Source organism: Leucopleurus acutus, assembly GCF_964270905.1.
Source record: "Leucopleurus acutus genome assembly, chromosome: 5".
In the NCBI taxonomy this organism is placed as follows: Eukaryota; Metazoa; Chordata; class Mammalia; order Artiodactyla; family Delphinidae; genus Leucopleurus; species Leucopleurus acutus.
In genome coordinates this window covers 70099240-70113653 of record NC_139147.1, presented here as the reverse complement: position 1 = coordinate 70113653, position 14414 = coordinate 70099240, and the positions used below count along the sequence as shown (strand labels likewise).

The following is a 14414-nucleotide window of genomic DNA, read 5'->3' as shown; positions in this document are numbered from 1 at the left end:
TAATGTGAACTGTGCATGGGCTCACGTATTTAGAGGTGAAAAATGTATTAGCACAAAATAAGATGGCAGTCTGAGACTTCCTTAAGAAATGAGAGTGTGCCAGGAAGCAAATGTTTCAGAAAACGGAAGTTTCAGAAAACGGAAGTAACTCAGGTCTTGAGTTGTGGGATGAGCTGTGATATTAATTACATGTCAATGGGCTAGCCAACGTCCTAGCTCCTCTGAAATGTTTCCGTATATAGGATATAAAACATAACCATAGCCCTGCCTATTCCAGAGGGCTGTTAAGAGCACAAACTCTCTGAAGAGTGAAGACATTTGGAAAAGTAATTAGCCCATTTTGAGTGGAAGTTATAATTAGTTAACTGTTGAATATCAGAGCTCCTGGCCCTGGGGAAGGATTTCCATGTTTAGTTGCACTTATTGTACAACCTGCCGGAACGCAGATTGTTACAAACGCCGTAGAGAGACACAGAGAATACCGCACGCATAGAGAGAGGCAAGGATTCACGCAGGCAGCAACACGTGACCTTCCCTCAAGATGTTGGCACTCATACCATGAACCTGAACTCAGGATAATGTGGCACAGAGATGCTAACAGACACTAATGTTTCTGTTTGTATAAGTAGGACCTAGTAAATTCAGCCCATTTACTTGGCCCAAGAAAGAGAATGACTAGATTGGCATCCTGTACGTCAGAATTGGGATGGATACCCAAGGAGTCTGTTCTCTAATAAGGAAGAAAATGTAAACAATGGTTTGGTGGATTTCTAAAGTTCTAATTCCTTAATCCTCATCCTGCTGAAAACACAACAACTCGTGGATGGAGCTGGAGTAGTTCTTCTGCCAAGGGTGGGGGTCTTGTTCCAATCTCCTGACATCTCAATTTTAGAAAGTTTTTGAGAACTTAAGGTGGAGCTTGGACACACCATCTAAGGACCTTTCCCAAGGAGGGCTCTGCTCCTCAGGGACAGACTGCTTCTTTCAGATCTACTCATGGCCCCACTCTATAGCCCTTGGTCCTGTGTTAGAATTTCAGTGACACCAATCAGCTCAGGCACTGAATGGTGATGTCATCTGGTAGCATCTGCATTCCTGGAAACCATGTGACAGTGGGAGGAGAAGCAGCTCAGGTCGGTTACCCAGGTAACAAAGCAGTGTCCCACATCCTCAGGCAGCTGCTCATACTTCTCCAGCTCTTTGAGGAAGATGCTGCAAGGGGAGAGAAAGGCCAAATCAGACATCTCTGTACTGCTGACCCCCTCTCCGCCAGAGGCTTATACTGAGGTCATCCCAACCTCGTAAACTCTCCATTATTTACACGTGGCTTCTCTACTCTCTAAGCAACACGTGGTAACAAGCGATTTTAAATATGTTGGAACTAATTTCATTAAAATTTCTATTAATTGATTAATTAGTGCTACTTAACATTGTTTCCCTTAAGGGTTTACACTTCTCAGGCTGAAAATAATGAAATATTATACTTGTGTTGGGCATTTCATTTTAACAGTAACTATGACTATTTTTTTACACAAGTAATCCGAGCACGTTGTAACATTTAAAAATATACAGATAAAGGTATCAAAAGAACAAAATAAATATCATCTATGATCCCAGAGACAGGTGGAAAAATTCTGAATCCTACACTGACTTCTTTCCAATTTTTCACTTTCTTCTTCCATCAGTACCCAGTTTGTGCTAAAAGACCGAGTTAACGTTTCCTAACGCTGACATTGTTGGGAAAGAAAATTTAATGGGGAAAAAGCCGTAATACATTTCAAAGCTGAATTGAATTACTACTGAATTATCTGCCATTGTGGATATCTGAGCCATGGCTCCCTTCTATCTTAATAAATAATAAAGAGTTGACTATACCAACTTCGAATTAATGTATTAAACAATTGGTTTGAGCTCAGAGAATATAAGCTCAAATAAGCCAGAATCACTGGAATGGAATTTGCTTTTTAAAAATCACACAAAGTTTTTCAAATAGAAAATAATATGAGGCTGTGGGGAAACATTCTGGTGGAGATGGAAGACGGTATAATCTTTGCACAGGTCAATTTGATAACATCTATCAAAATAAAAAATGTACTTATCTTTGCCTCTGCAATTTTAATTTTGGAAAATGTCCTATAATTGTAGTCACATGTGTGTAACATGAAGTATATACATGTAGATTCACTGTGGCACTGTTCATAACAGCAAAAGATGGTCTATAGACGACAAAGTAAACTACAGTACATCCACAGAACCATATACTATGTAGCTATAAAAAATGGCTAAGCTTTTTAGGTTTTCACATGGAAGATCTCCAGGGCAGGCTGTTAAGTAAAAAAAGCAAGGTGTGGAAGAATGTATCTAATATTCTGCCTTTTGTCTAAGTAAATAATATATACTATTATTTCCAACCCAAGAAACTAATGGTCAAAGTGTACAATTTCAGTCATGCAATATAAGTTCTGGAGATCTATTATACAGCATAATACTTATAGCTAACAATAATGTATTGTATACTTAAAAGTTGCAAAGAGGGTAGATCTTATGTTAAGTGTTCTTATATAATAATAATAGGGGAGAAAACTTTAGGAGGTGATAAATATGTCTATGGCCTTGATGGTGGTGATGGTTTCATGGGTGTAGAGTTATCCCCCAACGCATCAGGTTGTGATATTAAATACGTACAGCTTTTTACATCAACCTTACTTCAATAAAGTGGTTAAAAAGAAAGTCATTATCTAAAATGAAAAGACAACCTACTGAATGGGAGAAAATATTTGCAAATGATATAACCAATACAGATTAATATCCAACATATATAAATAGCTCATACAACTCAACATCAAAAACACAAACAACATGATTTAAAAATGGGCAGAAGACCTGAATGGATGTTTTTCCCAAGAAGACATACAGATGGCCAACAGGCACATGAAAAGATGCCCAACATCACTAATCATCAGAGAAATGCAAATTAAAACCACAGTGAAGTATCACCTCACACCAGTCAGAATGGCTATCACCAAAAAGAACACAAATAACAAACGCTGGAGAGGGTGGGGAGAAAAGGGAACCCTTCTACACTGTTGGTGGGAATGCAAATTGGTGCAGCCACTGTGGAAAACAGCATGGAGCATTCTCCAAAAACTAAAAATAGAGCTACCATATGACCCAGCAATTCTACTCCTGAGTATATATCTGAAAAAAATGAAAACTCTACTTTGAAAAGACACATGCACCCCAATGTTCATAGCAGCATTATGTACAATTGCCAAGATATGGAAGCAACCTAAGTGTCCAAGAGATGAATGGATAAAGAAGATGTGGTATATATACAATGGAATATTACTCAGCCATAAAAAGAATGAAATTTTGCCATTTGCAACAACATGGATTGAGTAGGAGGGCATTATGCTAAGTGAAGTAAGTCAGACAGAGAAAGACAAATACTATATGATATCACTTATATGTGGAGTCTAAAAAACACCACAAACTAGTGAATATAACAAAAAAGAAACAGACTCACAGATATAGAGAACAAGCTAGTGGTTACCAGTGGGCAGAGGAAAGTGGGGAGCAGCAAGATAGGGAAAGGGGATTAAGAGGTACAAACTACTATATATAAAAAAAAAATAGGGCTTCCCTGGTGGCTCAGTGGTTGAAAGTCTGCCTGCCGATGCAGGGGACACGGGTTTGTGCCCCGGTCCAGGAAGATCCCCCATGCCACGGAGTGGCTAGGCCTGTGAGCCATGGCCGCTGAGCCTGCGCGTCCGGAGCCTGTGCTCCGCAACGGGAGAGGCCACAACAGTGAGAGGTCCGCGTACCGCAAAAAAAAAAAAAAAAGCTACAAGGATATACTGTACAACATGGGGAATATAGCCAATATTTTATAATAACTATAAATGGAGTATAACCTTTAAAGATTGTGAATCACTATGTTGTACACCTGAAAGTTATATAATATTACACATCAACCATACCTCAATAAAAAAAAAAAAGAAGAGCAAACAGAATTTCACACATGTGAAATGACATATAAAGAGCATTCACCACAGTACTGTCTGAAATAAAAGTCGGTTGGAAACAACACAAATATATTTTAAAAAAGTCATTACCATAGGAAACCAGGTGAAGGAACAGGGTGAATGAAGATAGTGGTGGGTGGGTCTTCTCGATCTATACTTTTCTATTTAATTTTGATTTTAAAAATTAATTCAGAAATTAAATTAAAAGATATAAAGTAGGTCTGAATGATTCCGTTGCCTACCTCTACCATTGGAACAAATAAATTTTATTGACCTGACTTACACTACTTGAGTCCTCTTGTCCAAGAATTCTGGCAGCATCTTACAATGATAATTACAATTGGTTATGGATTCTATATATATGTAATTTGTGTTCTCCCTTCAATGACATAGACAGATGTTGGTTTTGGTTTAAAGAAATATATATGTGCAATTAAAAAATGTTTGGCAAGTCATATTTGGAAGACCAAAATGCTAATGATTGATAGGATCATAGATGATATTTTTTGTCCACCTGCCATTTAAATTTTCTACAACAGATGGGTATTACTTCAGTAATGAGAAAAAGTCACTTAAAATGTTTTGAAGACTCCTAGCAATACCCATTTGATGCTAATCATCTTTCTCCTGAATTTTGGAGTATCCTGATCTGAATCATGGAGCCGCAGTGATTATAATGCAATTTGGGCTCACAAAATGCAAATATGCAGTGCTCACAAATCAATAAGTATCATACTTATTGCTATTTTTGGAAGAACTGCAGGTGACACACATATATTTAATATGACTTCTAAATTAGAAAGAGGAAAAAATTATATAATGCTATAAGTGAGGATCAAATTTTTTTCAAGGCCAGAAAGAAAACATCTTTTTTTGTAGCAAAGAGAAGGAATCTGGCTCATTACTATATGTAACATAATATGTTAAAATAGGAATCTATTTTTCATATAATTTTTATTTCTGGAACTAAATTCTAAAAGACACTTATTATGTGACTCTTTTCCATGAGAACACTAAATAATAAAAGGTACAAAATCTTCAGAGGTAGTTTTTTCAGATGTTGAGATGTTCTTTACACAGTCATTTCTCATATGGGCTGAACAGGGCCGGGGTGGGGGGCGGGGGCGCGCTGGAACATTTTGACGGGTGGGAGGAAGAAGCTCTGATGAGCTATTCTAGGACAAGGACTGGTGAGAGGAAATGAACTGCTTTAAAGAAAGCAGGACTAGGAGGAAAGAGTACTTGGAAGAAGAGAGAAAGAGGCGAATTTGGAGCCCTGGGCACCTACAATAAATGCTACTGGCTGTAGGAAACCTCCACTTCCCCACTCTCAGGATCTCACTCCAATCCCCTTCCTCTCACCTCCATGATATATAGGCCCTTCTCCTTTAACGGCAATCAAATAAACGATACAACAGCCCGGATCATGACATTCCACATAAGATATAAAATTGTATTCTTGCTTTAGAAGTTGCAAGGACTCTGTGACGACTCAGGGAGAGTGTCCCTCCTTCCTTGACTTATGACCCAAGGTCAGTGGCCTGGTCACTTAAGGTTAATTTTAAGCGCACAGTGGTAATTATACCCACAGAGTTGATAATTGATCTAGATGCTGAAGATGGTGCTAGAATTTTATTTAATTTAAATAGAGCAATAATACCCTGACTTTTGGTGACAGCAGGTATCAAAAACCTATGGGAGGATGCTGTGCTTGAAAATTCTCAAGAAGTGAAAGCACTTTACAATGAGTTAAGTACATAGACTATCATTGCTACAATTAATGCCCTTTCGGAAAATGCAGGTTTTAACGGCAGCTGCCACTGCTAGCTCACCTTTCTACTGACCCGAGGCCTCACTTTCCTTCCCTCCCACAGCCAAGCTCAAGTCAAAGAGCCAGAGTTCACACCTACTCACAGTCGTGAGGGGGTCTTCCGAAGTCTCATTTTTCTCAACTTTAAATAACCTCATGGGGATGTTGTGAGGATTTAATAAATCCACGTAGGTAAAGAACCCAAACCACTGCCTGGCATAGAGCAGGCACTAAATAAACATTAGTTCTTCAGGATCGGTGCTTCCCAATCTTAATAAGCTCCACTCCTGTAGACTTATCCCGAGAGAGCTCTCCCCACCATGCCCCTGTTGGAAAATCTATAGTAGATTACCCTCTCCTAAACCATATCCTGGGAAAATCTTGATTGGGTATTATGCAAAGATTGGATTTCAAGGTCACAGATCATGTAAGTTTGGGAAATGCTGGGCTAAACTAGTTAGTTTATGGCAGGACTTCCAAAATCCTATAATATGATGAGGCACATTATAAACCTCTGAAGTATCTGATAGAGTGTGCAGTGCTTCCCAAACTTCTTTGCGAGTGGAACATTTCTGGGGGGACTTTGTCTTAAGGAACACTCTTGGAAAACCTTAGTTAATGGACATCACACCTGGCTGTGCACTGCCCTCTGGGTTAGGATCTGAGCATCTGTACTGTTTAGCAAAGCTCCCTGGGTAATTCTAATGCATCCAGTCCATAGGTCAGCTTTTGCCCTATTCCAGTGTGCTTCCAGTTGTTAGATCCTACATCAACTCCATATGATTTAATTTTTAAATAAAAAAGCTAAGAATTTTAAAAGCTATTTATTTCGTGCTGGGCATATCAATTCATAACTTTGAGTAAGATATGCACTACCATCTCAGTGTAATTGTTGATGGTAAGTGGCAGTATTAAACTCTATTTTGCTTTTTAATTTGAAGCTTATGCAGATGACAGGTTATGTACGTCTGATCAGTATCATTCTACCTACTTCAAATAGATGTGATGAGTTTAAATTAAAGCACAAGAGGTCACAACACTTCACAAATGATGGGATATTCCTCCTCAGCTGTTCTATAGAAACATCTTGGTCCTCACCATTTCAATAATTATATGTAATAAATCATGGGAGAACGAGCAAAGCAAGGAGTTTGCGTGAATGCCCAGGGTTCTTTCAGAAATGAATAAAACTTCTAAAGAAATGTCAAGATTTAAATACTGTGGGATATCACTTATATGTGGAATTTAAAAAATACAATGAACTAGTGAATATAACAAAAAAGAAGCAGACTCACAGATACAGAGAATGAACTAGTGGTTACCAGTGGGGAGGGGGGAGGGGCAATATGGGGTAGGGGATTAAGAGATACAAACTATTAGGGATAAAATAAGCTACAAGAATGTATTGTACAACATGGGGGATATAGCCAATATTTTATAATAACTATAACCTTTAAAATTGTGAATCACTATACTGTACACCTGTAACGTATATAATAGTGTACAGCAACTACACTTCAATAAAAAAATGTCAAGATCTAAGCAGTGTCACTACTCTGTTAAAGTATTACGATACAATATATTATGCAGTTACTCTATGAGGAAAATGCTTCGCTCTGACTTTGGACAGGATCCTGGGAAATGAAACCGCTAGCATTTATTGATAGAAAAGCTCTGTGAGCTTTGTCATTAAGTACTATGGAAACAGCACCATTCCAAAGGCACCCTGAGTCATTCTGATTTTGTTCTTCTTGCCAAAGGTAAATTTGGCCTATATTCTTACTGCTTCTGGAGAAGTATATCCTTCACAGAGGACCTCTACGTCAAGGGTGCAGCTTGCCTTTAAAGGGGAGCATACGTGATGACCTTGTGTATGCGTGCTCTCAAGCATGTGCGTGCACACTTGTTGGGACAAGGGGAATGAAGGGGGGGCGGTGCTGTGGTAACAGGGCAGGGGGGAGAAGAACAATGAGGAGGAGACAAACAAAGCTGGAGGCAGCCAGGGAGAAAGGCATCAGACTCATCTCTGCAGGCAGTCCAGGACACTGCCCCTTATCAATGCTTTCATACAAGTGGAGCTAGAGATCGTTTCTAAGGGATCCATTAGTGACCAGACAGATTCAGAGCCCATCTTGGAAGAGGCTCTGGACTGCAGGCCAGGACAGCTGGTTAGCATGCTGAGCAGCTGTCAAACTAGTGGAGAGTTGCGCACACTCCAGGGAAGGTACCAGATTGTTCACAAAAGGGTTTAATCAGCACAGTTTGATCACCTGGGCTGAGCCATGACAATCAGTGGGCTCCGTCCCTTTATTTCACAGCAGAAACTTCAGCTTACGTTAGCGGTGAAGGGGCAAAGTGTGCAAGGCTGGACTCTTACTCAGCATATGCCCCACCCTCACCTCCAACCTCAAGCAGCAGTTTATCTCACTGCACTGCTACCTGTTGAATATGTTTTGCTAATATTTCCTAAGTTTGTTTAACTTGTGTGATCAGATGAATCAAAAAGTATTGCATAGGGCTTCCCCAGTGGTGCAGTGGTGGAGAGTTCGCCTGCCGATGCAGGGGACACGGGTTCGTGCCCTGGTCCGGGAGGATCCCACATGCCGCGGAGCGGCTGGGCCCGTGAGCCATGGCCACTGAGACTGCGCGTCCGGAGCCTGTGCTCCGCAACGGGAGAGGCCACAACAGTGAGAGGCCCGCGTACCGCAAAAAAAAAAAAAAAAAAAAAAGTATTGCATAAATATAAGTTTAATGTTAAAGTAAAATATAAACAATCTCACATTTAATGTTATTCATAGCCACTGACAGCCTGTTTAGCAACTAGGCAAGGACGCTAAGCAGTTAGTGTGTACAAGTGAAATGAACGTGACGTGAACACCCCCAAATGAATGTTTAGACTTTGTCTGACTTTGGGTACTCCGCAATATCTATAACCAGCACCAATGTCGATGGCTTACTGAAAAACAATAGCGACAAAATCACAGCTAAATTTTTTTTAGGGCCTTTCTGATGGGTAAGGTCTCAGTTATCCCTTAGAGTATGGGTTTAGGGCCCAAGAAAAATCACAAGTCTTCCCCTTCCTCTTCGTTTGGCATTTGAATATTAAGAAAATGACAGTGTGACTTAATAGGGAGTTATGAAGACTTGGATTCTTTGGCTGTGTTACTAATTGGTTTGTGCAGGTCACAAACTTTTGTAAGCTCCAGTTTCTATAAAACAAGGGAGTAGGATAGAACGAGATTTTCTTGGAGTGTGAAAAAAGCATAGAAAGCACAGAATACGCATATTTTGAAGCAAGGGGTGTGTGTGTGGGAAGGAGTAGGAGAGGCAACGGAGGAGAAGGCAGCCGCAGCCTGGCAGTGTGGCCTCCAGAAGGGGCTGTGACCTGCACATCCCTTTTCTCACCACTTGGTGGAGCCAGCTCCTCACCTTGTAGTTACAGATCTACCCTCTGTGTTTCAAAGGGTTGTAAAAATCAATTTAGTGGGTGGAAACCAGCATTAAAAAGGAAGGAGAATGGAACCTAATCCGAAATATCAGAGTGCATCACACATAGTGAGGGTGTTATTTTGGAGGACTTAATTTTCCTCATATATAATGTATAAGCATATGCATATCAGGACATGATATATAATTTTTCTTTGGTTCATGATCAAAAATATTTGAAAAGCACTTTGCTGACGCTCCTGCCTGCAATCGGACGCAGGGAGGTCTAGGTCTTTATCCACCTCTCTCCCTCCCTCTCCCCCTCGACCCTCCCCCTTTCTCCCTCTCTGCTGATCTACCATCTCCCTCTAGTAGTGCCCCCCTTTCCCCTCTTCCTTCCTCTCTCCTTCTCCCCGTCTCTTCTTTCCCCTTGTTATCCACGGTTCTCACTTCTCCTCTATCCAGGTATTTTGCCCCACTTTCCCACTCACTCTGTCTCTCCTGCCTTCCTTCGTGCTCTCCTACACCACCATTTCTGACTCATACCATCTCCACCCACCACCTCTCCCCTCCTGAGCCTCTATCTCACAGACACAGACGTGACAAGACACAGTCTAAGTAGGAGTGTGACGGCCAGACCGCCCCCATCCTTGACCCAGGATTCAGACTCACTCCCAAACTCCTCCCATTGCCTCTCGGCCTCCCTCCTAGACTTCCCCACTCTCCTCCCTGAAAGGGCCTGTGTTCAAACTCTCCTCCATCATCAAGGGAGCCGTGCCTGGCTGTACAAATCCCACTGGTTATTTATATTCCATCTCAAATGCCCCTCCTCTGGGAAGCCTTCCTGTTACTCCAACAGAGACTATTTTCTTTGCTCCTTTGATCTGCACTTGTGCTCACCTCCACCCTTATCACCAGTACCTCACTGATTCCCAGAACTCAGAGGGCAGAGCCTTGGTCAGAGTCCTCACTGGGTACCAACTCCATCTCCAAACCAGTGCAGGGCTGACCCCAGGGTGGAACTCCTGGGAGATCATGGAAATGTGGGCCTGGTTCAGTGGTTCACCAGCCTCTCCCATCATTCCCCCCCACCTTGTCTTCTCCTGCCCTGCTGCACACCACCCTCTGCTCCCCACTGACCCCGGCTACCTGGTGCCCTGGAAGGCTGCCCTGGGCCTGGCCAGTGTCTCAGCTCAGTCCCACTTAGCCCTGGCCCTGGCCCTCAGCCTCGGGCCAGGGAACACTAGGCTGGTAGGGCAGTGGGTGGTGGCCAAGTCCAAATCTAATAGCTTCTGGCCAGACCTGGAGGAGGGAGTTTGCAGAAGGGTTATCCAGCCCTGGTTGTTGGTCCCCTACTTGTCTTTCCAACCCTTGCTGAAAACTGACTTATTTCAGGTCATTATTGTAAGGGTGTGTGACCTGGATGACACATCTATGGAAGAAATGGGTTTTCCTCAAATTTGAGGATGCACGTGGAAGCTGGTTGGATATGAATCGAACAAACCAGATTTGTCAGTGCCAGCTGGTGGTCTATGGAGTAGGGGACGGGGAGAGAGCACCGAGGTGGGAAACCCAGCCCCTGGAATCTACGCCTAATCTTTCAAGGGAGAGATGTCACATACTGGGCAAGTCACTGGCCCCTCTCTGGGTCTCAGTGTCCTTATCTGTAAATGGAAATGGTTGCACTTGATGGTCAGGAAGACCTTCTGATCCCTGACAGCAGAGATTTTATAAAAATGTTATTGCCCAGACTCACATATGGCCATATCTCCAAAAACTGAAAAGGAAAAAGTAAAGTTCAGATTTAACCAAAGGTGATGAGCATTTTAAACAAATAGCTGTCCTTATCAAAGCTGAAAATCTAATACAAGGCAAACTGAAAATAAATGATTTCCCCACATCATGAGCTGTAGGCCAAAGTGGGGAGACAGCATTAGCGAAATCATTACCGTTTGGGGGGTCTATTTATGGCACATACTACCTTATCCGAGCGCTCCCAGAATGCTTAGCAAAATGCAATAGACATGGATCTAGTTTTTGAGTAGATAAGCTTCATGATCTTTACATTTAGTTCTATAATAAAGAGATATAGTACGAAAATAGGGAGAGTGGAGGGTAAAACCTAAGTATCATTCCACTTAAACCTCCAATTTGTGTTAAAATTACTACTTGTAGGTATTAAATTCTATATAGTGAATTGTTCTTTATAGAAATTTTGGTACTTGGGAATTTCTCCATTCAATACCTACAGAGACAAAGGTCCTAGAGAAAGATCACATACATACAGCTACTTTTTTTTTTTTTTTTTTTTTGCGGTATGCGGGCCTCTCACTGTTGTGGCCTCTCCCGCCGCGGGGCACAGGCTCCGGACGCGCAGGCTCAGTGGCCATGGCCCACGGGTCCACCCATGTCCCCTGCATCGGCAGGCGGACTCCCAACCACTGCATCACCAGGGAAGCCCGCCACCTATATTTATTAAACAAAGTTGAAAACCCAGTTTTCAGTAACAATAGTCACATTTCAAGTGTTTGTGAGGCACACATGACCAGTGGCTACTGTACTGGACAGCACAGACACGGGACATTCCCATCACTGCACAGAGCTCCATGGCGCGGTGCTGTTTTAGAATCTTGCCTCAGGGGGGCTGCTACACCGGCGCCCACTGCCTCCCCAGGACCTCTCCGAGCTGGCAGTTTCATCTTCATCATGACAGCTTAATTCAGTCAAAGCCTTGACTAGCCTGACCCTAGGACGTCCTCGGGACTGTATCCTACAACCCTGAATCTCTACCTCAACCCTTCTCTGCAACAGGGTTCTCAGAGAGCTATAGGACTTTATGTCATTATTTCTCAGGTCTTGAGGTTTCCTCTATTTGTACTTTGGAAACGGAATTATTTCCATAAGTTGGTTATTATGTAACTAATCAACCAATGTTCTTGCTGACCCTCTGTTAATGATGGAACATGTTTAGTATGCTGTGGGAAAGATATTTAAATCAAGTTGGGAGCTAGAAAAAATGAATTGTGAGGTTTTAGGGCTCTATGATTCTACTGATTTCAACAAAACAGAGGGTTGATTGATGTTCTCCCCTACAAGCTGTCAAGAAATATGTTCCACTAGATAGTTTGATTATCTATCTATCTATCTATCTATCTATCTATCTATCATCTGTTGTTGTTTTGGTTGAGGGTGGGGAAGATGAGGTAGTTAAGGGTGGAGGAAGTATTTAGGTTGAAAGAAAACTTCAGTGGAATTTGAAACCTAAGGCCCACAGAGTAGGACGTTTAGCCTCAGATGAATTCTAATGTCAGGATTCCCAACAGTTTTAATGAGCAGAAGCAACTTTTACTTCCTCAAGGCCTGGCTATCATTCTGATTGGGTCTGAAGATGTTGGCAGGTAGGTCCCTCAGGACACTGGGGAGAGACACTGATGAATACTTGACGTCACCCTCCACTAGGAATTCTAGACCATTGCAGAGAAAGAAGTGTGAGTGAGAAAGAAGTCTGGCAGCCACTGACTTAGAAAATTTAATGGGCAATACTTTACCAGGCAAGATTTCCCAGTCAGCTTTGGTCCACTTGTTGGGAAAGCCCTGCCGTTGGGTATTTATGGCCCTGAGTGTGCTCCACTGAAACCCTCCACCAACCTACTTGTTATGAAAATCGTAGATCTCCTGGATGTTGCCAAAGATGATATGCTCCTTATTAAGGATCCCAGGGGGGATCTCCTCCACACCACTGGTCATTTCCCATAGGTAGGTCTGTAAGACAGCAACAGTTCCGTCACTGGCAAGCACTGCCACGTGAAATACACACAAAACAAACAGGGCTTCAAAGCTGTGGGGTAAGGCGCAGACTGCGAATGCATGTAGAGCCTAAAAAGTGAGATGGTAAGTAAGCAGAATGGAAAGAACGAAAACCTGGATGTTCCATTACTGTGAACTGTTGCTAGGGAAATTCACATCCCAGACTTTAGCAGAGAACACAAACTCCACAGTCTTCTTATTTATTAAATGCGTTTGAGTCTGACTGTGTGTCGGGGGGAGGATGCAGATTTTTAGACTCAACTTAGGTTCAGCGACTGTGTCATAGATTTTATTTTGAATTCAAGTGTGTTATATGTTTTTTTTTTCTTTTTGCTGGGCCTAGTTCCAGTCTGAGAAAAGTTTCTTTCCAAAGCACTTTAAACTCCCATGCAATTATTATTGACTCTGGGAGAAAGATGTCCTCTGGTTGGTTTTTTATTCTTCAAGCTCCGGGAGAAGACAGAGTACTGAGCTCCTCTCCAGGACTTGATGTGGCAAGGATGTCAGTTTCTACTACAGCTGAGAACTGATGACCGCAAGACTTACCTCTAAGCACTCGTGTAAGTCCCTCACATAAGCCTTCTCTGTCTGAAGCAGTTCTGCCATAATGAATCTAGAAGGAAGCAAATGGGCTTTTAGTTGGTTAGAGATGTAATACCTCCCTTCCTTCAAACTCCACCGCCCCCACCCCAGCATTTATGGCATCCTTGAATGTCCTATTTTTCTACTTCACCAATATCCGTCTCTTCCTTTGAGTCCCTCTCACTCTGATCATCTGCTCTGTGTCCCTTCAGCATGTTTGTGCTCTGCTAGTTCCATACTCTCTTCCCCTTTTACCCCCCCAGTTCTACCATATTGTGATTCTGTGCTGATGTGTGTGCTCTCCGTTGCACATCTGTGTGTGTGTGTGTGCACATAAGCTTGTAATGCCACTCACACTCATTCTCACCAACTAGACACCAACTCAGCTTCCCATGTTCCTCTTACTGTAGCTCCCAGAATGATGATTCCTGCTGAGTAGAACTGCTGACTTACACCAAAACAGTTCACAGTCCCACAGGTTAAACCAGGTTTAAAAGCCAGAAACAAGGTGCCCAGGACACCACCGCCGAGACTGGGGGTTAGCAAACTTTTTCTGTAAAGAGCCAGAGAGTAACTACTTGTGGGCCATTCAGTCTCTGCCACAACCACTCAGCTTTGCTGTTGTGTGTGAAAGAAGCCACACAATATGTTAAAAAAGTAAGTCTGGCTGTGTTCCAATAAAACTATTTATGAACAGAAAAGAAGTTCATCTAATTTTCACGTCACAAAATATTCTTCTTGTTTTGATAGTTTTCAACCATTTA

General features: G+C 42.1%; 1 protein-coding gene across 10 annotated transcripts in view; it reads right to left on the bottom strand.

Moving 5' to 3' along the window:
* The window catches only part of KALRN (kalirin RhoGEF kinase), a gene marked incomplete at its 3' end in the record, with an annotated part of 643513 nt that overhangs the window by 227587 nt on the left and 401512 nt on the right, over positions 1–14414 (bottom strand). For all 10 annotated transcript variants that reach the window (XM_082839566.1, XM_082839572.1, XM_082839575.1 and 7 more), the window contains 3 exons: positions 13615–13681; positions 12914–13023; positions 1143–1212 (listed from right to left, as the gene is read on the bottom strand). In XM_082839566.1, coding sequence (XP_082695692.1) covers positions 1143–1212; positions 12914–13023; positions 13615–13681 — 247 coding nt within the window. The remainder of the gene's footprint in view (positions 1–1142; positions 1213–12913; positions 13024–13614; positions 13682–14414) is intronic.